At 43.5% G+C, this 23141-nt stretch overlaps 2 protein-coding genes across 5 annotated transcripts; one reads left to right on the plus strand and one right to left on the minus strand.

The window, feature by feature from the left end:
• The first annotated feature begins 1097 nt into the window (after positions 1 to 1097).
• On the plus strand, positions 1098 to 17817 carry LOC311031360 (disintegrin and metalloproteinase domain-containing protein 11-like). Of its 4 annotated transcripts, XM_084037638.1 has the most exons (26): positions 1100 to 1269; positions 1980 to 2170; positions 5033 to 5109; positions 5409 to 5475; positions 7279 to 7361; positions 7507 to 7570; positions 7694 to 7754; positions 8244 to 8425; positions 8633 to 8704; positions 8894 to 9060; positions 9166 to 9250; positions 9615 to 9705; positions 10164 to 10215; positions 10809 to 10908; positions 11292 to 11363; positions 11458 to 11550; positions 11926 to 12006; positions 12098 to 12148; positions 12230 to 12293; positions 12406 to 12511; positions 12716 to 12835; positions 12950 to 13118; positions 13706 to 13817; positions 14622 to 14712; positions 15761 to 15778; positions 15900 to 16049. In XM_084037638.1, exons 1-26 carry the CDS (start codon positions 1209 to 1211, stop codon positions 15913 to 15915), a joined length of 2346 nt encoding a protein of 781 aa, XP_083893764.1. In that variant the 5' UTR covers positions 1100 to 1208; the 3' UTR covers positions 15916 to 16049. The 4 variants fall into 4 exon arrangements, 3 of the variants coding, with proteins under 3 accessions (XP_083893763.1, XP_083893764.1, XP_083893765.1); XM_084037639.1 differs by lacking the exon at positions 15761 to 15778 and having other exon boundaries at positions 15900 to 16041; XR_014599073.1 differs by lacking the exons at positions 15761 to 15778; positions 15900 to 16049 and adding an exon at positions 14196 to 14307 and having other exon boundaries at positions 1101 to 1269; positions 14622 to 14660.
• Positions 17818 to 18332: 515 nt separating this feature from the next.
• p3h4 (prolyl 3-hydroxylase family member 4 (inactive)) lies at positions 18333 to 22422 on the minus strand. The gene is made up of 7 exons (XM_084037644.1): positions 21892 to 22422; positions 20908 to 21057; positions 20644 to 20815; positions 20441 to 20569; positions 20207 to 20352; positions 19691 to 19774; positions 18333 to 18826 (listed from the first exon to the last, which is right to left on the minus strand). Exons 1-7 carry the CDS (start codon positions 22330 to 22332, stop codon positions 18677 to 18679), a joined length of 1272 nt encoding a protein of 423 aa, XP_083893770.1. The 5' UTR covers positions 22333 to 22422; the 3' UTR covers positions 18333 to 18676.
• Between the last annotated feature and the right edge of the window lie 719 nt (positions 22423 to 23141).

A 23141-nucleotide genomic window follows, 5' to 3' on the forward strand; every position in this document is an offset into this window, starting at 1 on the left:
GGGGGGTATGATGAAATATTCAGAAGGGGCTGTCAGTGCACAATGTGCTTCCATTACCAGGGTGTGTTACAGGATGGCTGCTGGAAGGACCCTGCAGGCCACGGGGCTGAAACAAAGATCCTTAAAATCTCTCCAAACGTCATTAAGTCACAGTTGTCATAATTATTACAATGTTGCTGTTATGACTCTCTTAAACAAATATCAACATTAGAATAATTTCGATATTGATTACATTTTGATTTGACAGAGGCAGTAGCTGCATGTCCAAAATCCTTTAATCAATTCCGAACAAACAAGCAGGGGTCACAAAACCAGGCAATGGCAGGTATCAAGACAGGCAGTCTGATTCCTTGCCTGTATGAATGAATGGTAGAAGAATGCTGGATGGAGAGCTGTCTGCCAGCCATTCATTCCTACGTGGAGAACACTTTGTGGCTTCTTTTCGGCCGCGCACCTCAGCATCCGCCGGGCTGTCGCATCCTCTCCCTGGCAACGGGAGGAGGAGGCTGCTCAGAGTGAGGGAGGGTACCACAGCCCCACGTGTCCTCCTCTCCGAAGACCCAACGCGTTTCTCTTCGCGTTATAGCCCTCCGTTTCCGCATACCTCATAGCCAATCTCGTGTCTCTTGACTCGCATCCACCTTTCCCTCACTTGCGTCTCTTCCTCGCGTCTTAGTCCCGCCCAACGGGGATACATGAGACGCAGGGCACGGAGGAAATGGATTTATTAGTATGAATGACTCTACTGTCTCTCTGACTAAAATTCTATACATAGCACATCATGACAAGAGGGGCTCTTTATAATGAAAAATCTATTTGTGGTCGTTTTGTTGTTCAGACCTTCACTTAAGATGTGTAGATTTTATTAAACAGTGATGCTTCAGATCAGTCCGATCAGCTGCAGCGTTCAATCAATAACTGATATTCATGGGGGGGGGGGTCTCTCCTCGATCAGTGCAGAAATAGTAGACCAGAACGACTTCCGGTTCAAGGAAGTTTGACGGACAGAGGGAGGGAGAGAGAGAGGGAGGGAGAGAGAGAGAGAGAGAACGCGCGTCATCAGATGTTTAACAGATTCACTTGAGCTCCTCGCCATCATTTCTGCCGTGCGTCTTTTGGGGGGTCTTTCACCTCCCGTCCGTCGGCCGGGTTCGTGACATTTTGCAGCTCCCGATGTTGTAGCTAATCCGGGGGAATATGTGAAGATCATGCTGGCGGTGTGGTGCTTCATGATCTTTGCTGCAGTGGGCGAGAGGCTTGCGGTCTCAGGTAAGAGAGAGAGAGAGAGAGGAGGAGGGTGGGGGGGTTGGATCGAGCGGGAGCACCCTTTTCGTTTCCTTTGCGTCCACATTTTTCCCCCTTGCACCAGCACTTTTCTAACCCCGGTGTGGACTGATTTTTATTGAAGCGGGAGCTCGGTGGCAGCCTGCCCGCTGGCCTGAAAGCAGTCTCCGACGCGGTAGATTTGCAGCATCAACACATTTTCATCGCAGCCATCCAACGTACCCGTAACCATTTCCAGCGGTGTTCAATCCAGTCAACATCGAAAAGCACTATAAGACTTGTCAATCACCAAGGCAACGCGCTGTACGTGACGATTTGAAGGCATATAGTCCCATATGTACCTATATGTAAATATGGGCGTCAGTCTACTATAGAGCACACATTACTACAGTCATTATTTTTCATCAAAACCTCCTCATGTCTCACTGGACTAAAGCAATAATGGATAAAACGTGATTAACTGGTCAGTGTGATGAATTAGGTCACTAAACTATTAGGTTGCAGGAGGAAAACCCACTGAATGCTCACACAGTGTGACTTATTAAAAATGTATCACTTTCAAATCAACAACTATTTGCTCACTACGCCACAAACAGGTCTAATTTAGACTGTGGCTCAGGTGTGCCCCTACATTGCCAAGCCCTCTGCACACCCATGAGCCCATGGTGAGAGAGTGTCTGTTGTGCTACCTGTAGGTGTGGACAGCAGCCCTGTGCAGGATGGAGGCATCTGGGACTGGTTGACCTCGGCAGGGCCGCCGGGCAGCGAGGACTCTACCACAAAGGTCACCTATCCAAAGCGGCTGGTGCAGCAGATCCAGTCGGAGGAGGAAATGGCTCATGACTACTTGGATACCAGGGTGAAGAACAGCACCAGGAACACCTTGGTATGTTTGTTTTTTTTCTTGTTTGCTGATTTCCCTCTCATATCCCAGGTTTATTTTCACAATGGATCACACTGTTCTCTGTGATTCTCAGCCCAGTGGTCTTAAATTGGGGTCAAAATGCACCCAGGGGTCCTTGACAAGCTTCCAGGAATCACCCAGCAAAATTAGGAATAGAACTATTTCACTGTTATTTGATTTTTAGAAAGTATCCTAATTAAACAATGTATGTTTTAAATCAGATGATTCATAATTAACTCAAATATTACAGGTATCACGTTCGTTCTGCACCAAAATCATGAATCAGGGCTTGCTTGAAACGTAGAAATCTAGTGTTCAGGATGCATTCTTACAAAGGAAGATTCTGTAGGTGTGTGTGGACATGTATTAGTGTGACAGTGGCAACACAGACGAATGTGTTATGAATTGTGATGTTAAAAATATTTGTAGTTGATAATTATCATTATCAGTAGAAACATAACATTTCACAAATGTAGTCACATTTATTGACTAGAGTTTGACATTTTTTATAAAAAATACATATATTCAGTTACTGTACTGTACAATGTTGAAGTACTTGTACTTGAATATTTTAGCATTGTTTACATGTGTACTCCATGGACCTCACGTATAACATTTCTGTAGATCTTCAAGCTTACATTTAAAATCATATTTCGGGGCTACACGTCTGCTTTGCTGCAGTACGTCAGGCCGGGTCCAGCTGGTCCAGCCCAAAGCTCTGTCCTCTCTTTGGCACTACACTGTGCTGGTCATATCTTCACCACACTGGTGTAATGCTGCTGTTGTTACAAATGACAGAAACCCTCTGAATGCAACACCTGTTAGAAAATAGTTGTTTCCATATAAGTTTTGTGGCGAGCTGGAGGCGGCAGGATAATTAAAGGAGGCTGCCGCCTAGTTATTCTCAATGCAGGAAAAACCCTGGAACCTAATTTTTCCTGAATCTGTATCCATGCAGCTCTCTGCTGCTCACGAAGCTCCTGCTACACAGGGATGACAGTACAGGGTGGTGTCTTGCAGCAGTCTCTGCTCTGCGTTATTTTGACCCAGTTAGTCACTGAAAATCCCTTCGAATGTCCACAGTGAAGTAAGGTCAGCTAGGATGAAACCAAGGCAGACAGATTGCTGTTTTGCAGCCATTTATTCTTGTCTAGACTAAAGCGGTGTGGAACAAGTTCTGAAGCTAAAACCTTCTGACCTGCTTTGTGTATGTGCAGGCATTGTGGTAAATGCACAGTGCATCATAGAGCTGTTTAAATGTTTGATAGCGTGTTTGTAGTGGCCCTCATCTCCACATGACAAAGCTTAGCCCGTCCCGAAATATTCAGTCATTATGTCCGATGATCTGGCTGCTGTGCTGAGCCTCCGACTTCCTCATTATTCAGAGATGTGTTGAAGTATGTCCCCATTAATTATAAAGCAGGCCTGTGTGAGAAGTGCTGCATGGCCCAAAAGGCTTAAGCACTCCCCATCCGTGCCCCCCCAAACCACCCCTATTTCTCTCTCTCTGCTGATTTCATTTAACTGTGATGGGAGAGCACATTAGGCTCCTTTCACACTCAGAGTGAAAGCTGTTAGCTTCACTAAAAGCTGTACCAGACCTGCTGTGTGTTGTTTTTTTAAGTATTTAAGATGCTTGGAATGAGGGACAGGATAAATTTAGAAGCAGCAGGGGACGAGTTGAACTTTTTCTTTATTTTCTGTCACATCATGCTGCCTTGAAAAATAGGTGAGGCAGCATGTCTGCCTCCATTTGTTTGTTTTTATCTTTAAAGATGGTGTTACGTTCAGTTGACACTGAAAGACAGATTATAAGATTTTTTTAATGAGTTTGCATAAATACTATATTTCAGGCTGAGGTTGATGTGCTGTACCAGGATATTTATATTATTGTTTGGTAGGTTAATATCTTCTCATGTCATTTTAAGGATGAATCGATAAAGAAAAACACTCATTGTGAGACATGAATGTAGGAGTTTGTTGTTTAATATAAAGAAGTCAGCCAAATCAATACTATGATTATGTAAAAATGCATATTGCTTTTATATTAAATAAGTCACTTGCATTTTAGTATTCATCTTGGCTAAAAAAAACAAAACTTTCTACATCTAGAGTCATTGCAACTAAATGAACCTTGTGGTGTAAATGGTTTGTCAAGTCCCACATAATGATCACAAATGCAATCAATATAAAACCGGACCAACATTACTGCACAGAGACAGAAGCCCTGATGGACAACATGTTTCAGCCTCTCCGCGACAGTAGTAAGAAATCTGTTGTCCATCACTACAGGGAATGATTCCTGGATAGTGATGCATTTTATAGTAAAAGCCCTGTGATTCACTGCAGCCTGGTTCCTCCAGACTGAGATCAAAGCCTCCCTGGCACAGTCAGAGCTGTTTAGTCTGCAGTAAATCTCCCTCCTCACCTCCTCAGCTCTGGCAGCTGTCCATTAGGGGCATTGGCTGAATATAGACAGTACCAGTGTGTTTCACCTCCTCCTCTTCCTCTCCTGCATCCTCCCTCCATCCCTCCCTCTCATCCATCTCTTTCATGAAATCCCTGCTTAGCTCACAAATAACCATAACTCTCTGCAGTCATGCCGGCCTGAATGCTGGCAGCCAGTGTCGATCAATGGAGACTTTATCAATCATAGTGTTTCAGCAGCCGAGTTGCTTTTAGAGCGTACACACTATTGATTCTGTTGAATTATTCATTGGACTATTTGACAATCACTCTGCGGAGCGACACTCTTAACCACAACTGTTTTGTTACACTTTGATTTATCAACTATGAAATCTGTCTTCGTCACTGTGGGTTTTTTTTTTCTTTTTTCTCTTTCAGCCCGTCCACTTGGCCCAAAGCTGTTTCCAAGTGCAAGCCTTTGGACACACCTTCACTCTGGACCTGGAGCTAAACCAGTTAGTACCACTGTTCAAATATCATCAGATCTGCCTTAATTCACTGCAGCTGTTCTCATTAGCATTTCCCAACACTTAGCGCCTCTATTGTGTTACATGACAAGATGGGGAATACTGCTGCGTGTCTATGAGGTTCCACTGATTGTATTAATATCTTAATATTTTCACTTATTCTTCGTGAAATACATTTTAGATGAGAGCAAGAGTTGAAAAATAACCCTGATGAAACCTATTTTGATTACATGGTGATATAGATCATGGTGTTTATGATGTTCATGGTGTCTCTCCTCTCTTTGCAGCCACCTCCTCTCTTCAGAATATGTGGAACGGCACTTTAACCAGTATGGCAGACCCTCACAGTCTGTGGTAAGACCATTTGCGTGGGCTTGGGATGTGTAATGACAAGATTTTAGAGAGTGAACTGTCACTTGGCATAAAAGAAGGCAGTATATTAATGAGATGACCAGAGTGGTAGTGCAGCATTCAGTTCTTTGGCTGCAGAAACTGAGACTTCAACACTGTTGCTGTTGCCAGTGAATCATAGAATTAATTGAAAGTTTTGTTTATCAGATGACATGCCTCACTAGAGCTCTTATACAACACAATTCTTACATCTCATTTATATCTTAAGGTCCTCTAACACTGATCTGTTTGTTTAAAGTCTCATTTTAGAAGATAAAAGACATTATTTGTGTTAGTTTTGAACTGTTTTTTGTGATTTTATGTGATGTTTTATTGAAGCGTTTGCTGTTTGATCTCACCTTCACGGTTTTTCTATTTATGGAAAGTGCATTGTGTGCTCTCTGCTTCAGAAGTAGGCTGCCATGTAACCGTTAACATTATGTATGTTACAGTGCTCTACATACGTGGGTTTTTCCTGTCAGCGATGTGCATGCATGCCTCTCAGCGGTGGCCTTTCTCAGACACAAAGGCAGCTGATGCCTCTGGTGTAAAACCACAAGCTCAGAGAATAGAGATAACAGGAAAATGATGAAAGCCTTGACATCAAATTTGATGTGAGTTTGTCAGGACAGACCACAGGAATGTCACTGCATTTTGCTAGCCAGTAGGGATGGATAACCCCCCCCCCCCCCCCTCAGCAGTCACCCACCCACCCACCAAAGCCATAATTCCATGTCCCCACCCACAATCATTCCAAACTCGCCATCCGTCCTCCTGACCAATCGCAAGCCTGTTTCCATAGCAACGAGTTAGCTCAGCAGTGTCATTAACTTCTTGGCAGCAAAGAGAATGAAAGAAGAGCGAGAGGGAGGGAAGAGCAGAGCCGGCGAGGAGAGGAGAGGAGGGAAAAATGAGGAGTAAAATGCCAGTTAATACAAAGACGGAGCTTTGGAATGGGAAGGAGTCGTTTTGGGGGCGTACGTGTGTTCATAGACAACCGGTTTGTTCCCAGAGTGGCGGGAGTGAGAGGAGGCTTACGGGGTTGGGGATGGAGACCTGTAGTCAGGCCAGATTGTGGCTCAGCTGGACAGAGGCCTCACGTGATGCCTCTGATGCTGCTGGACATGGCAAGCGTGATGCATTCTTGGCAGTATGTCACCTGACTGACCTCTGTCGTCAGAATGCTTTTGTTCCCACTCAAAGCACCAAGGAGTCTTGTTGTGGCAAAGCTGAAACACCCTGCTGAACTCAATTTCATCCAGGTGAACCAGTGTTTCTCACCCTTTTCCCCTTTTTAAGGCGGTTCATCTTTGCCGCTGTGACCTCGTGAAGCATTGCACAGCGGGAGACAAAAACGTGGCCTATCGTTTTAGTCAAGGTTGTTATGATGACAGGAAAAAGCAGAGCACATCACATTTAGTTTTTTTGCTGCACCTTCCCTACTGCACACCCCATGTCACGTTCTCAGATCAAACCGCGTAGGCAACCTTAGTGTTGATTTATTAAAGAGATCCTTGTCAATGGGTTTACCCCCGCCTCTATTGTCAGTGAAGCAGCATAGAATGAAGTAGAGTGCAGGACACAAGTAGGTCACTAACTGTTCCATGAATGCAATAAGAGGGGAAAGAGGGAGAGGCCGGTAGCAAATGCAGAGTTTGTGAGAGGTTTTCCCTCAGAGCTGACCTTTTCTAATACCCAATGAAGGATCAAAGAGAGCCCGTAAAGTGTCAGTAGAGATTGTTCCATGAACCGGTGGTGTGTCCACAGGGAGGGGAGCACTGCTACTACCAGGGAAGGTTAAGAGGTTTACCGGAGTCCTGGGCCGCTCTCTCCACTTGCCACGGCCTGTGGTGAGCCTGACAGTAAACCTTTACTTGAAATCACATTTGTTGTTTGATTGTTTCTGCACACATAATGACTGCATGCTGTTTAATGTTCAAGTGTTCTGTCTCCTGCTTTGCATCCAACTGTCTTTCTCTTGTCGTTGGTCTTCAGCGGCATGTTCTCTGATGGCTTCTACTCTTACGGGATTGAGCCCGTTCACAATGGGAGCAATCAGGTAAACAGGGGACGATATTTGTCGTGTTAATTACTGAATTATTGTGAGTGAATGCTGATTCTTCCGATTTTGTTGTTTTTAAGTTTGGATTTGTTTTATGTAATCTGGTATATTCTGTTACAGGATGATGGCGCTCACTTAATCCACAGGATGCCTGATATTAGACTTCCCCCCCGCTGCCCAGGTACATAAGTGCATTTGAAGCATAAACTGCTGACACTCGTATCAGAACAGAATAATACTGCCTTGAAGTATTTCTTATCTTTATATTTTAATATATCTTCCTTGCCTTCAGTTAGATAAATTACAAAACCTCTTGTCCGCTGCTGCAATCATTTCAAAAATAAATATTACTTAATATTCAAAAAGGTACTGATTATGTTACTAGTTACTAAACCTCCAACACGGCAAATCACTCATGTTCAAAACACTAAACTTCTTTTGTTTTGACACCAGTAAGCGAGGCAAATTTCGCTCAAACAAATGTGATAATTGAATGGGATGTAATTAGTTAATTCAGTCTGGGTGACGATTATAGCCGCAGCTTTTTGGATCGGGGACCCGTAATGTTGCAACTAAAATTGAGATAGGAAAGTTTGCGCTGCACCTTACAGCACAACAACAAATGAATATCACTCTAAGTGGCTGCAGCTCTGTTTCTCTGCGCGTCCAGACTGTACAGCGGCCGGTGAGTGGGATAGCAGAGGAGGTGATGGTGATGACGACAGACCGGACCAAATGAGGGAGCAGCAGGTGTCTGAGGGCCTGAGGAGATCCAAGAGATACGTTCGCAAGCCCTCCGTCCAGACTGAGACCAAATATATTGAGTTGATGGTGGTCAATGACAATGAAATGGTGAGTTAAAAGTACAACTTGCTGCTAATTATGTGGACGTCTGATATATAGAAATATTTCTATCCACTGACATCAGATTATGTCTCGGCATTCCTATAATCAGGATTCTTACAAGGATAGAACTAGAAATGTTTGTGTATCTGTGTGTACTAGAGAGTGAATGTGATCCATCTTAAATACCATCTGTGTATCTCTGTGTCTCCACAGTTTGTACAGCTGCGTCACTCCAGCAGCCAAACCAAGAACTTTGCCAAAGCAGTGGTCAACATGGCAGACGCGGTAAGAGCTTTGTTTGAAGGATTCTATCCTCCTACTCCTAGACTCTGCATACACACACCGCCACCTGGAAGAAAGTGTGCGCTTATTTCCACATTTGCAAATGATTTATCCCAGATAGCACGCCGAGTGCTCACAGCACAGGTGTCATGCTAACAAAGTGGTGAACTGATGGCTGTGTTTGATCACCAGATCTACAAGGAACAGTTGAACACAAGGATCGTGCTGGTTGCCATGGAGACCTGGACCTCTAAAAATATGATGCCAGTAGTTGAAGATCCATTGATAACGCTGCAGAACTTCATGAAATACAGGAAGGACAACATCAAAGATCAGAGTGACGTTGTCCATCTTTTCTCGTAAGAGGAATCTAGTATCTTGAGAATTAAGGCTTATTTGATGTTTGTGTGAATGTTGAATGTGTGTGATGTTTTTAATGATGGTATCTTTCCATTTCACCTCAGAGGGCGTACCTTTCACAGTAGCCGCAGTGGGACGGCCTACACAGGAGGAGTGTGCTCCCTAACAAGGGGAGGAGGCATCAACGAGGTGAGCAAAATCTAAAAAGGTTATATTTTCAGTCGCACCAACAGGGGTTCGTTTAAACTAATGGTTACAATTATGAAACCAGGTTGAAATGTCTTTGTTACACAATTTAAATGAAACTACTGCTTAATAAAATAGTTGAATTAATTGGTTGTAAAAGGACTAAACCAACATATGGAGCAAGGTATTAATCGTCTCATCTTGGCAAGAAAGGTAGCAAGCATATTTCCCAAAATGTAGAAATAAACCTGCTTTTAAGTACATCCTGGTTGGTGGAGCCAAGTTACTTTAAGGATTTTATGTTTATGGTCTCCTCTTCTCGCAAATTAAAGCTCTCCTCTGTGGATTCTGTGTGAATTTGTTGCAGTATGGGAATGTAGGAGCAATGGCCATCACTTTGTGCCAGAGTCTTGGCCAGAACATCGGCATGAGGTGGAACAACGTACGCAACTCTGCAGGTAAAAAATAAGCTGGATAATGCAGGAGGAAGGATGGAGAGATCTATAAACCAGGGGTGGAACTGAATACGAGAGCGAGATCAGTGTGGGAAGGATCGAGGCAGTAATTAGACTTCTCCATTAGGTGATTAGTTACCTGTGTCAAAGAAGGAAGGGTTTGTGGTTAGAGCATTGCTGCCACTGAACAATGGGCTCAGTGATTAATGTTGAATAGCCATCAGGTGATTATTCAATGCCAGGACAAGAACCCAGTGCACACACTTTCATACCTCGTCACTACTACTAAGTATCAGCTCTAACAAAAGCTTTGTGGATCATAAAACTGTTTCTCAAGATTTGCTGCAGCGTGTGAAGTGGTAGGAAATGCTGATCATCACATTGTTGTTGTCTTTTCCATAATAATGATTAAAGTTTCCTCCTCTCATCTGTGCTCGTCTTCCTCCTGGTCTTCTTCACAGGAGACTGCAGGTGCCCAGATGCCTGGCTGGGCTGCATCATGGAAGACACTGGGTAAAGATCCACATCAGCTCACACTGAAGTGAACAACAACAAAACACACAACACACCTCTCTGTTTGTTGACACCATCAAACAGCAGGACTGTTTTCTTGTCGTGCTCCCTCTAGGCTGAGATTTGTTCTGTTCATTTCACTCAATTAGACAATTAAACACCTGTAACAGAGGGATGCTTTGATTTTTTCCCCCCCGTCTTCATTGAATCCAAGCCTGTGATAATTCCAGCTTGAATTTGATGCATTCAGAAAATGTGTTGAAACATCAGTTATTAGTGTGCCAAATGCCTTGTTAGACTTACAAATCAAATTTAAAGTATATTACTATGATTGGGATTTGGATTTGGCTCTCCTTACCGGATGAAACAATACCAATTTAAATGATTAATTTGAGTCATATCCTACTACAGCTGTCACGTTAGATGGCAGATTGCAAAGTGATGGCAGAGACAACCACAGTAGATCTGGCATCCCTTACTGTCAGAAAAGCATTGTGCTATTTTATATATATATATATATATAAATTATTTATTTATTTATTTAAATGTTTTATTGTGTGTGTGTGTGTGTGTGTGTGTGTGTGTGTGTCCAGATACTATCTGCCCAGGAAGTTTTCTCGCTGCAGTATCGATGAGTACGTCCAGTTCCTGCTCCAGGGGGGTGGGAGCTGCCTCTTCAACAAGCCAAACAAGGTGAGGGCATGTGAGGATGTAGAATGAGGCGAGACGAGCATCTCATTTACAGACTAATTCATTATCAGGCATGCAAACATGTCGAAATGTGCCCATTTCAATAGGTTACTTAAGTGATTCCTGCAGATATGATGAGTTTTTAAAATTGGGAGGAGGTGGTTTCAGAAACAATTCACCCCTGATGACTTTGCATGCCCACATTGATCTTAGAGTCTAATTTCCATACTTACAGGGACATATATAATATACATATATATTTTTTTGCATATAAGTATCACTATGTTCCAGCCAACAATCCTCTATATTGCTGTCACATTTCATCTGTCGTCCATCTGTCTCCCATTTATATATATGTGCTCATATATGTCCATCTCTCTCTTCAGCTGTTGGACCCTCCAGAGTGTGGGAATGGCTTTGTGGAGCCGGGGGAAGAGTGTGATTGTGGATCCCAGGTGGTGAGTACCCAGTTGGACATCATGCAAGAGAGCCAGCTCTTAAGCTGTTTTCTGGAACAGAGCTGAAGGTGTGTTTTTATGTCTGTGGCTGCAGGAGTGCGCCCGTAGTGGAGGAGCCTGCTGTAAAAAGTGCACACTTACCCACGATGCCATGTGCAGTAACGGACTCTGCTGCAGCGGCTGCAAGGTGAGTCCACCCGAGAAAGAACTTCAAACAGTACCAGTAATAGTTTTTCTTCGTTTTAATGGCCGAATAACCCATTCGGCATCCAGCTTCTTCAAGAAATCATTAGATAAGAAATAATTTCTAGAAACATGGTGTGGCTTGAGAACAAACCTAGTAACTTCATCTTAGCGTCCAGGGATTCATGGTCTGCAATGGTCCCCATTATATAAGTATATGTATACAATACTTTTTCACAAATGTAGATCTTAAAAAAACATTTAAGAAAAGTTCAAACTGAATGCAATAAAATGCAAAAAAAGTTTCCTATCTGACTAACTATTATCTCTACAGTTTATATGAGTATTTACTGTATATCTGATCCTTTTTATGACCTAGTACGAACGGAGAGGCGTGGTATGTCGAGATGCTGTGAATGACTGTGATATCCCAGAGACCTGCACCGGAGACTCCAGCCAGGTAGACTCGACTGTAATGTAACGCTGGAAAAAAAAAACTACAAGATCAACCAGATCATCCAGAACATTTAAGCACTTTTCTTCTTTTGCAGTGTCCTCATAATGTGCACAAGCTGGATGGCTACATATGTGATTCTAGTCAGGTAAGGGCTGGTTTATGGCATGTTTTCTAGTCTGCGGTTCATGCTTATGGATACTTAATTGTCGTCTCGTTTCTTGTTCAGGGTCGCTGTTACGGTGGACGATGCAGGACTCGTGATGGACAGTGTAGGGGACTCTGGGGCTATAGTATGTATCGTACACGTGCCGCTCGCACCTGATAAGGGTGTGTTGTACATATGGCTTTGTAGTCTCATTCTCCCTCCGACAGTCTAATGAGTGTCTTTGTTTGTCCTCCCAGATTCAGCGGACAGGTTTTGTTATGAGAAACTGAATGCTGAGGGGACGGAGAAAGGCAACTGTGGTCCAAATCCTGAACGCCAGGGCTGGCTGCAGTGCAACAAGCCGTGAGTCACACCATCCTGATTCCTCTAGCTGGTATTCCCATAGAAGAATAAGAGTGTGATCAATATATTCAGCTTCAAAGCTACAAACAATCTCTTTTTCTATGAGTCAGTGCTGTGTAGCTTACTCCTGTGGGCCATAACATCTTCAGTGTACATTTTTATAAAGAAAATAAAAGAAGTGGCCATTCACTTTTTCCTGTTTAGGGATGTCTTATGTGGCTTCCTGTTCTGCGCCAACGTGACAGTGAAGCCGAAGTTTGGAGACCTGCAGGGTGAGGTGACCAGCTTCACCCTCTACCACCAGAACAAGTACCTGGACTGCAGGTAAGCAGGTCACAGCCATCTGATCTGCTCCAGCATATGAAAATTAGAATATCATGTCCCTAAATGTCTAGTTCCACCCCTCCTCTCCCACCATGTTTGGATGCTTCACTTCAGAGGCGGCCATGCTCTGCTGGAGGACGGCTCAGACCTGGGCTATGTGGAGGAGGGCACTCCTTGTGGTCCCAACATGATGTGTTTGGAGCGACGCTGCCTCCCTGTGGCCGCGTTCAACCTCAGCACCTGTTCAGGATCCAACTATGGGCGCATCTGTTCCGACCACGGGGTAAAACATTTCCTGAGCTCACAACATCACAATTCTTTAGACAAAGAAGTTACACGCACTCAGTGGCCACTTTATTAGATACACCTTCAATCTAATGCAAGCCTTGCCATAATATCTGTCTTTATGATGCTCATAATGCTATACAATTATTCTTTTATTACGAAGGTCATAGTTTAAGGTGATTTTATACTGGCCTACATTTATTATGAGTTGTTTCTAATCCATCTGATATTTAATATACATTTTATTCTTTGTTCTTCATAAAATATAGTATCGATAATTGAATTGAATTAAATATGCTCTTCAAGAGACAATATATCATGAGTCACATTTCCAAAAAACAATGCACATCAAATGTCAGTCAGTCTTACATTTATTTCTCTCGGCCTACCGTCTGTTCTACTCGGCCGTAAAAACTAAATCGAAATATATAGATTCCGGGGAGAAATATCGATTTCTACAATTGCGATGAATATGAGAATTTATTTTTTCCCCACCCCTATGAAATACTGTCACTGAAAGGTTGTGGAAACGATGTCTATATGTCAGGAAAATGAAATTCCAACCATCTCTCCCTCTCATGGTAGACCTGCAGTAACGAGGTGAAGTGCATCTGTGAGAGGGACTACACGGGGAAGGACTGCAGTGTCTTTGATCCCATCCCTGAGCCAACAGTCCCGACGGGCCCAGAGAAGAAAGGTCCATATCGTCTCTCAGACCTTCCCATGTCTCTCTCTCTGTCTGCCTCTCATATCCCGCTCATACTCTCTACTCATCACCGCTGTAGTTTCGCTATGAACTGAAGTGGATTACAGTATCTAGTCCTCAAACACAAAGAGTAGCTCACCTGATTATTGTGAGATATTTTAGAGCACACAGTGTTTTCCTTCCTGCTGAGTCTTGGTTTCAATGTCGGATGAGTGGGGTGCATGTACAGTGTGTGTGTGTGTGTGTGTGTGTGTGTGTGTGTGTGTGTGTGTGTGTGTGTGTGTGTGTGTGTGTGTGTGTGTGTGCGTGGTAGTACTGTATGTCTTGCAGTCACTGCCATCTTCAAGTGTCTTCCTTACTTTCTTGCAGTCTGCCAATGACACAGAGCAATTGAGCTGCTGCTCTCATAGGGCCAAAAAAAGCCACCCTGAGCAAGAGGGTGTCCAGCTGAAAGAGCAGGAGAGGGGGAATGAGAAACAAAGTAATAAAACTCTCTCTCCTTTGTTTTTGTTTTTTTGTTACTGTTGTCTCCCTGACCTCCCTCGCTCACCCGCCCGTTCTCCCACCTCCACCCCACGTGCTGGTATTACTTCTCCTACCCTCCATCTCTCTTTCTCTGTCTGCAGGTATCTTACCATCTGCCTATCTCTCTCTGTCTCTCTCTCTCTCTAGTTGTTGTTGTTGATGTACAGTGTCGATGCTGTCCTCTGACGTGTGTTTTTAGTGGTGTTGTTTTGTTTCTGCCCCTCCTCCTCCTCCTCCGCACCCTTCCTCCCCCCTCCTTCCTCTGCGCAGGTCCCAGTGGCACCAATATCATAATAGGGTCCATCGCAGGTGCTATTCTCCTGGCAGCTATAGTCCTAGGGGGAACAGGATGGGGATTTAAGTAAGAGTTCTGGCATGCCTTTGTGTACCTGTCTGCTTCTACCTAAAGGAACCCCCGCTCCTCCCACTTTCACCCCTCTCAATTAGTTTGCAACGCATCAGCCAACCCGGGGGGAGGGGTAATGAGGAGTCAAGTCTTAGCTCAACCGTGCAAATGCTTGCAAATCGGGATGACGCATCACACAGGTTGTTTTCTTTGTTAGAAGCATTCGTCAAACCTGAGCTCCATCCTGCACCTTTCTGTCCCTTTTGATTGAAATGATAGCAGGGCGCGACGGAGATGTTGAACTGCCAGGAAACGCTGCAGCATTTCTCTTATTAGATGTATTAGCGTTTTATGGATAATGTAATAAATACAGCGGATTACCTTAAACAATCCTTTTTAAATATGTTTTCCCTTTGGTGCTCTTTAAGCCTGCGTTATCCAGTTGTTACTGTTAATCCCAAATGCCCTCACTGATGTGCATCTTCTGCACTGTTCCACCTGTGCATGCTGGCTATTGTTCACTCCTTATACTCTGACCTAAAATGACTGCTCCTACTTTATTCACAGTTAGATTCACAAGATAACTGTGGCTGATGAAAAGTTGTTGAATGGAAATCCAAATGTTAGCTAGTAGTCAGTCCTTTCAGGGCCAGAGGTAAGTGTCTGCGCATGTGTGCATGAGCTGTAAGAGGTTTCCTCTCCGAGTCAGACCTCAGGCTTAGAGGTGTCTGGGGTCAGACTCCGGGGCCATGACTGCTGTAGACCTGCTGCATGTGATGTCATCACTATAACCTGGCAACAGACCATTCACAGAGAACTGGTGGATAAATACCGGATTGAATGGCTGACATTATGTGATTTATGTTGTTTTAAAATCTGAGAGTTTTGTGGTTCAATTTCAACCGAGAAAAATCACAAGATTGTATGTCCACATTTTACATTTCTGCTAGGTTTTAAGTAATGATCTTGCTGATTTGTTCAAATGCAACTCTTTAGCTTGTTCCTGTTGTCATTGATATGTTTATGTTATCATCTTTTCTCCTGATGCACTCATGGGATGCAGGAACATTCGGAGAGGAAGGTATAACTAATGACCATGTGACATTCTGTCGATGGAGCAGCATCACAACAAGCATTCATGATGCATCTTCATGTTTATTTTTTCTTTTGGTTAACTAGCTCTGTTTTCACATCTCTTTCAGATCTGGTGGAGGATAACATGTCTGTCTGCCTGTCTGTCTGTCTGTCTTTCCCTCTGTCCTGTCTACTCCTGTATTTGTTTCCACATCAGAGAATAGGGGAAACAAAAACAAAAAAAATGTCTTCCACTCCTGTCCCAAAATGTTTCCAAACTTCTTCAGATTATCTTTTAGTCCACGCCCCCGTCTGCTCCTATCGTCTGTCGTCCTGCCTGGCTCCGCCCTCCTCTGGGCCCGTGGACTTCCTCTCACCACACCAGCCAAATCATACTTGTGTGTCTGCTTCTAGCAGGCCGATGAGGACTGTGTCCGGGCCACGTCTAGAGTGAGCAGGTGGCTCTCCCTGTGGGAGACACCGGGGTCTTCCTCCAGCCCGGTGGCTCTGAGAATGTGATTCAGTGTCTGTGTACCTCCTTTACTCACATCTTGAACAGTCTGGTGAAGAACATATCAACGGTGGACCAATTTAATGTCTTTCCAATGCCTGCCTGCATACAAACTAAACTGGCAACCGAGTCCACAGTTAAATGTTGGACTAGCACACAGACCGGCCATCTAATAGAATGGAATAATCTAACAGGAGCGGAAGAGTTTCCTTTTTTCTTAAAGGAGAAGGCACCCTTTCTTCAAGGCCAGATCCCACGAGGACAATTATCTGATATGATCTACAGAGTCTGGCAACTTGGATGAAAATCACAAGAAACATTGGATTGTTGTTTGGATGCTTTCCAAAGAGAGTCTGAGAAAGGACTGATGATGGTAGAAATGATGAAGAACAGTCAGCCATAATCAGAGCTGATTACAGCATTTATAGTCATTGTTGCCTGTTGTTTTAACGTGAGGCATCCTACCTGCCCTCCCACACACACGTGTTCAGGTACAAGAAGGGAAGCTAGTCATGGTTTTGGGATCATTTTGAATCACTTTGAAGCAGCAGAGACCGTAACTTAGTGTTTTCATATACGGACTGACCGACATACATTCCACAGTATCTGTCTGTGGACGGCGTCCACTTTAAAGTTTGTACGTTTAGGAGGTTTAATCTGTATGTCTGCACACGGGTGAATGTATGGGTGAACAAGGTTTTTAAAGAGAAAAAAAAAAAGAATGTTTGCGTGTTTAGATTAGTGTTAGGGGCATTTGTGTCCATGTACACCTTTAACACAACTCCTATCACAGGTAGATTGGCGGGTTTTTACCTCTAGAGTACATCTCTTTCTACAAACTGTTGGGCACTGCAGCCATAGCACTATAAAGGCAGCACATTAATAAAGAATTCAACAGTTTTTAATTCATGCATCTACAGAAAATCACTAGCCAACCGTACGCACACCCTATTTGTAAATACGTGCAAGTTGTACTGAATGTTAAATACACTGTATGAAGGTTTATTTAAAAGATAGTAATGAGTTTTATCCGTTTCAAGCATTTAGCTGTCGGTCTCTTGACATCTGCAAATTTCTCCTGTAGTCAACGCTGTCCATGCATTTTTAAATGTGGCGTAACAGCGAAGCTAGCTGTCTCCGATCTCTCTCATCATTCCAGCGGTCACTTAAATGTCATGAATCTTTTGTACATTTGTTGATAGCCCTGAGCCCAGATGCTTTGTATTGATCCCCACTGTAAATGAGATTAAAGAGATCTAGTGTGGGCTCCAGGAGGCAGCTTGTCTGAAACTTTATGCGTGTATGAAGTCAGTTTGGTTCAGTTGAGCTTTGCACTATGGCAGATACATTATTGTTATTATTACAATATGTACAGAGTTAGTATCAAATACAATCTGTTTGTTTATGGGGAAAAAAGAGAAATTAAGATGCATCCCATATTTTTAGACACTATCTTTTTGAACTGAGACAAAAAGAGAGAAAAGAACGACGGCTTGTCATTGATTTGAAAATGGAAAATAAAATACAAAAAAATTAAATCACAACTTTTACTCATGCTCCCTTGCCGTTATATTTGTCCTGGTTTTAATAGGTGGTTTGGAGTTTTCTGCTCTGAAAGACTTTTTCAAATATAATCATATTTATTTTAAGTGGGTATAAATCACAATAATTAAATGCAAAACAGTGTTAAAGTCTTTATCAATAATTGTGTGCTTGAATTATGTAGCACAAAGATGTTCTTCAATCTGAGGCTGCAACTGTAGATTGTTTCTAATATCTGTGAATGTATCGGTTATTGTTCTCCTATTAGTGATTAAGTTCATAGAATCAAATGATAGAATTAAGAATCACCATTAGTTTTAAAACCTGGTATTCAATTCATTGTGTAAAGCAGAAACATAAAGCTGAAACCAGTGGCTTCTTGTTTTCCATCATCAATTAGTCTTCGATAATTAATCAACAATTTATCTGCATACTTTTGTTTCTTGTAACTCCTGCATCTTTGATGCTCTTATAGATTATTAAGTGATGACAATGAAAACAAAGTATATTAAAATTAAAACTTTAATCATAAGCAAATTATTACAACAACTACCCAATTGGTGGTTGAAACATGGTGTAGCATGAGAGAAGCTACATGTGACCTTCCTTATTCCTTATTCCATGGCACTGACGCATTCATCTTAAATAAAAACATAATAAAAAATAGTAGAAAAGTCTTTGACAAGTATTTGCTGATGATACAAATGAAAATTGTCCTTATGTTCCTCAGCTGGGTGAAAGTACACCGCTGATTGTGCTTTTTCTGCTAAATACTGTTGGGAGTGTCTTTGTGTGTATGGAGGTCAGCATTCTTTGGTATGTTGCCGTGAGAGGACGAGATGAGGACAGATGTCAGTCTGCGACGTCTCCGGCGTCCCACTTCGTTTTGGGTTCTTGCCACCACTCAGCCAGGAAGGACTCCTCGTAGTCTCCCAACCCCTCAAACTCAGCGTCGGGGTTCTCCGTGTGAGAGGAGGCCGTTTCTTCTGGACCTACCACGTCCTTTAAAGGTGATACAGAACAGCATTTACAGTTACTTCCATTCTATCTGGCAAATCTGTCACTTGTTTACACTGTAATTCAGCCTAAATCCTCTCCAAGTCCTTCCCCCCCCAACATCCAGGCCCAGGCAGTGGGACAGATGGGAGGGGCTGACCTGAGTTAAATAGATGTGGCACAGCCTCAGTGGCCAACACCTCCCAGCCACATACCACACACTGCTGGGGAAACCCAGCCCCCCTTCTACCTTCATCCCCTTTCCACAACCTCAACAGTCTGCTAGTTTACTCCTCCACAGTCAAAGTTCATATCCCCAAACATGTTTAACAATATTTGACACTTGGAGGAAACGGTGGAATTTGGTTCGTGTCGGTAAGTTAAGAGTCTGAGTTCACAAAAAACACATTGTCCTACTTCATTCACCTAGGCTTGTCTATAGTCGTGCAGACAGTTTGGGTTTTATCTGCTGAGATTTTGAGATGTCTCAATGATGGTAGGCAGACTTTTTTGTTCATGCAGTTAAAAAGAATCTCTGGGATTGATATCTGAAAACATCATCAGATAAAGTCAGCATAGCCAGATACCGTTCTACTTTTGGTGATACGGTCTCTTTATCTCTAGAATGTGACTTGTTTTTAACACATTATAGAAACAGTGATACTCTACATGTCTATGACCAGTTGTTTATGGTGGATCATGTTAGCTGAGGTTTGGATAAATATACAATATGTTGTAGCATTTAACATGATGTCATAATTGTGGCTACAGTAGCACAGTTTAGAAAAAGTGACATAGTTTCACAGTTTAATAATACAAAAAATATATGAAACCACTATTATATTCGACAGCAACAGTGCGACAACATACCTCGTCGTCGGTTTGTAGGTAGTTCAGTGCAAACTGCAGCATCTCTTTCTGCTTGGTTGTCTCGTTAAAGTACCTCAGAGCTTCCTGAAACACAAAAGTGACATCAGCTCCTGTGTTGACCCGAGTAGCCGCTGAGAACAAGCCCGTTTTAAAGCTTAGCAACAAATGTGGCCTGCCCTTTTGTTGACTGTTTTTTTTTCTCTCAGTGTGGAACCCTTTGACTATTTAAAGTGCTACCACATGTATTTCAAGCTGGGGCAGCATCAGAAAGCCAAACTGTTTACCAAACAGAGCTGGTACACTGCAGCAGCTGAAAACGCTGTCTTTATGAGAGCACGTGGCTTTCTAATTACCACTCTGAGATTGTGTTAATGATCATGCCAAGACCGCTTTATGTTAGACTTCTCCTGCTTTGGTTTAGTACAGCCAGTGTGAAATTTGCTCACACTCTGCTGCCTCCTGTTAAACCACCAAAGTCCAGTTAGAGAATAGTAACAAGGTCTTTGTTTCACTCACAGGCCGAGGCTGAAAGTCCTTTTCCTCGAGTCCCCACTGCTCCCTGTAGAAGCGATAGTACACTACGTTTTGCTGCATCACCTGGTCTTCCCGGTCAAACAGCATGTAACTGGCTGCACACGGAGCAGCGCTCTTCACGTCGTTCACTGTAGAGGAGCAACAAAATAATACACGTGAGAGCCGTCTCACACATGGTCAAAAGCCTGAATCCAGAGCCTTCGTCACAGTCCTTACGTTTATAATAGGAAAACTGGAGGTAGTGATACATGGTGGCAACAAACTTCTGCACAAAGAAGCCTCCGACGCTGGGTGTCAGATTCTCTTCACATTTGACCTTACATCTCAGCACGTCGGTGTAGAGATCTGAGGGAGCATCAAGCACAGTTTTTAATCTGAAACGCACTTAAACTGAAGCCCTTAAGTTGCTCTCTCCTTACCTGCCAGGGTGGGATAGAAGTCTTTGTACTCCAAGATCTCATATGAGCCCTCGCAGCTGGCCAGGCAGAGACTGTATATTTCAAAGTACTGCGTGATGGCCTGCTCCATGTTTCGGGCACTGCTGCTGAAGTCTCCGCTGTTGTAAAGCGTCACACTCTTCAGGAAAGGACTCTGGATAACAAAAAGATGCGTTTTCTAAACGTCGGAACAGCATGTGTTGGATTTACACACCGGATAAGAAAGGACGACTTTCATCTACGAACTTCATACGGCTGCTCCTCGTGGTCGATGAGATATTCTTCCACATCGAACAGCGTCTTGTAGTAGTTCATGTTCTTGGTCAGATAGGGATCCGCTGGGTTCCTCTTCAGGAAGGTGTGAGCGGCCGACACAGCCTTCTCCAAGTTATTGAGCTGAGGAGGAATGGATACATCATAGGATTTGAGGGGATTTAAAAGAAAATATATGAAACGCCATCTCTATCACTGACACAAAGGGAAACAGAAGCTCCGCTGTTCGTGACCTCTGACCCCTTTACTCCAGGCTACTGACAGATATAGGTCACTGATGTCAGAGTATAGTCAGTGAATAGAAAACTAATGTGGTGGGTAAAAAACATAATGCAATAAACACAGTCAACTATCCACTTCTCTCCCCAGAGAGGAGAGACAACTTTAGATGCTGATAATTATATATATTCATGGTCCAATGTCGGAAAACAAACTCAGTAAGTCAATTAAAAGCTTTAAGCCTGCTTAAAAGAATGGTTGTTTATATTTCTCAAATATCTGGGCAGCTATTTGATGACCACATTTAATTCAGCAGCCTGGTTGGACCAGACAGAACTACAGGCCCGAGTAATGGGATTCTGATGGTGCAGAGTGAATGTCGTCTCTAGGGTCTTTATGAATCCAGGGATGATTCAACATGAGGTCAGTGTGTTTGCCTGTATGTTTGTACAGAGTCCCCATCATGCCCGGCGGAGAAGAATACGCGGATTGTTTCAGGGGAACACTGGGAGAGACGTGGCACACGCTCAACCGCTGCGGTCTGCAGGAGGACGCAGCAACTACACAAATCCCTCAGACTAGGAATTTCCTCTCCGTGACTCAGATCGAGTCGAGAAGTTGCATGGCTGCGCCAGTTACGCACAGTTTACACGCACACAAAGCTAGTTTTAAAGGCCTGCTCTTATTCTCTCCTGTTTCTTTCACGCTTGGGCACACAACACTCGACCTTGCTCTCACCTGGTAGTGTGCATACTGTATGTACCGGTACGGCAGCCTTTTTTCGAACTTTTCCAGTAAGTCCCTGCGCGGATATGAGAGCTTAAACACCGGGAAATCCGCCTTGCACTTCTTAAGGCAAGCCGCTCTCAGTAGGATGTGGCGCACGACGCGGAGGCTGCTGTCGGCGAACAGGGTATCGTTGTCCCGGCTCGTCGAGCTGCAGTTGCGGCCACAGAAAGCCTCGCTGTCCCGCAGCAGCCGGTGGAGCCGCAGGCTGAGCTCCAGGAACTTGATGCTCTCTGTCCATTTCTCCGCCGCGTACTGCTCCAGCGCGTAGTTGTACGAGGAGTCCAGCGGCATGATGTCCTTCTGGGGGAAACTTTTAAAGCTGTACTTCTCATACTGAGCGTCCACCAGGGCCGGGAGGAGAAGGGCCAAACACAAGCTTTTCATGAGCATCGTCACCCCCGCCGGCTCCAAGCAGGACTGTTCTTGTTTTGAAAGGAAACTTCCTATCTCTTTACCAGGGAATGATCATGTCTATCTGCACGTAGGCTCGGAAAGCCGAGTCCAACAAGACGAACCGCTCGTCACAACTTTCAAAATAAAAGCACGCTGATTCCTGCGACGGTTCCTCTGCTAGTTTTTTAAATGTTGAACCCATTTCATTTGCTCCAAGTTTCACAGATTTTTTATTTAACCATCCAGCCAGCCAATTCATTAATGAAAAACCGTTGCATGCAAACATTAAAAACGTTAAACATTATTGCTATCATTTCTTGTTTATTAAAAAAAACATGTGGCAGGAGATAGGACTAATGCAGCTACAGCTTCTGGCAACTTAAAGCATTTTTCAAAAATATATGAGAAGATGAATTAACAAACCGTTCCCCACAGCCCTCCAGCTGATAGATACAACTCGTGGCAATTACTTTGAAGAAAGAAGTCCGTATTTCCGGTAAACGTGGTAACTCCGCCTCGCTTGACACTGGTCAAAGAGTTTGGACTTGAAGAAAGGCAAGAGGGTCCGGTTTGCAAGAGTCATAATACCCAACAGACCCATTAAAGAGGATGCAACATATGAACTGGGTATTTTATATTTTATAAATACATTTAATAATGTTCTATTTATAAAGCATCTTGACTGAATGGCTGTCTGACAAGCTCAGTATTTCCAGCTGGGCTTCCTGCATTCCGAGCAAACTAACAAGCCGAAACTTGGGTTGGTGAGCTAAAAAGATATGCATTTGCATAGTTGAAATATCACT

This window comes from Eutrigla gurnardus (assembly GCF_963514095.1).
Source record: "Eutrigla gurnardus genome assembly, chromosome: 20".
NCBI lineage: Eukaryota > Metazoa > Chordata > Actinopteri > Perciformes > Triglidae > Eutrigla > Eutrigla gurnardus.

Excerpts from the sequence above, each read along its gene's own strand:
- LOC311031360 (XM_084037637.1), top strand. The coding sequence starts at position 1,209 with ATGCTGGCGGTGTGGTGCTTCATGATCTTTGCTGCAGTGGGCGAGAGG. Across the intron at positions 2,171-5,032 it reads ACAGCACCAGGAACACCTTG|CCCGTCCACTTGGCCCAAAG; the intron begins GTATGTTTGTTT and ends TTTCTCTTTCAG. Across the intron at positions 12,294-12,405 it reads TAGGGGACTCTGGGGCTATA|ATTCAGCGGACAGGTTTTGT; the intron begins GTATGTATCGTA and ends TTGTCCTCCCAG.
- p3h4 (XM_084037644.1), bottom strand. The coding sequence starts at position 22,332 with ATGCTCATGAAAAGCTTGTGTTTGGCCCTTCTCCTCCCGGCCCTGGTG. Across the intron at positions 20,570-20,643 it reads CTTCTATCCCACCCTGGCAG|ATCTCTACACCGACGTGCTG; the intron begins GTAAGGAGAGAG and ends ATGCTCCCTCAG. Across the intron at positions 19,775-20,206 it reads AGGACTTTCAGCCTCGGCCT|GAAGCTCTGAGGTACTTTAA; the intron begins GTGAGTGAAACA and ends TTTGTGTTTCAG.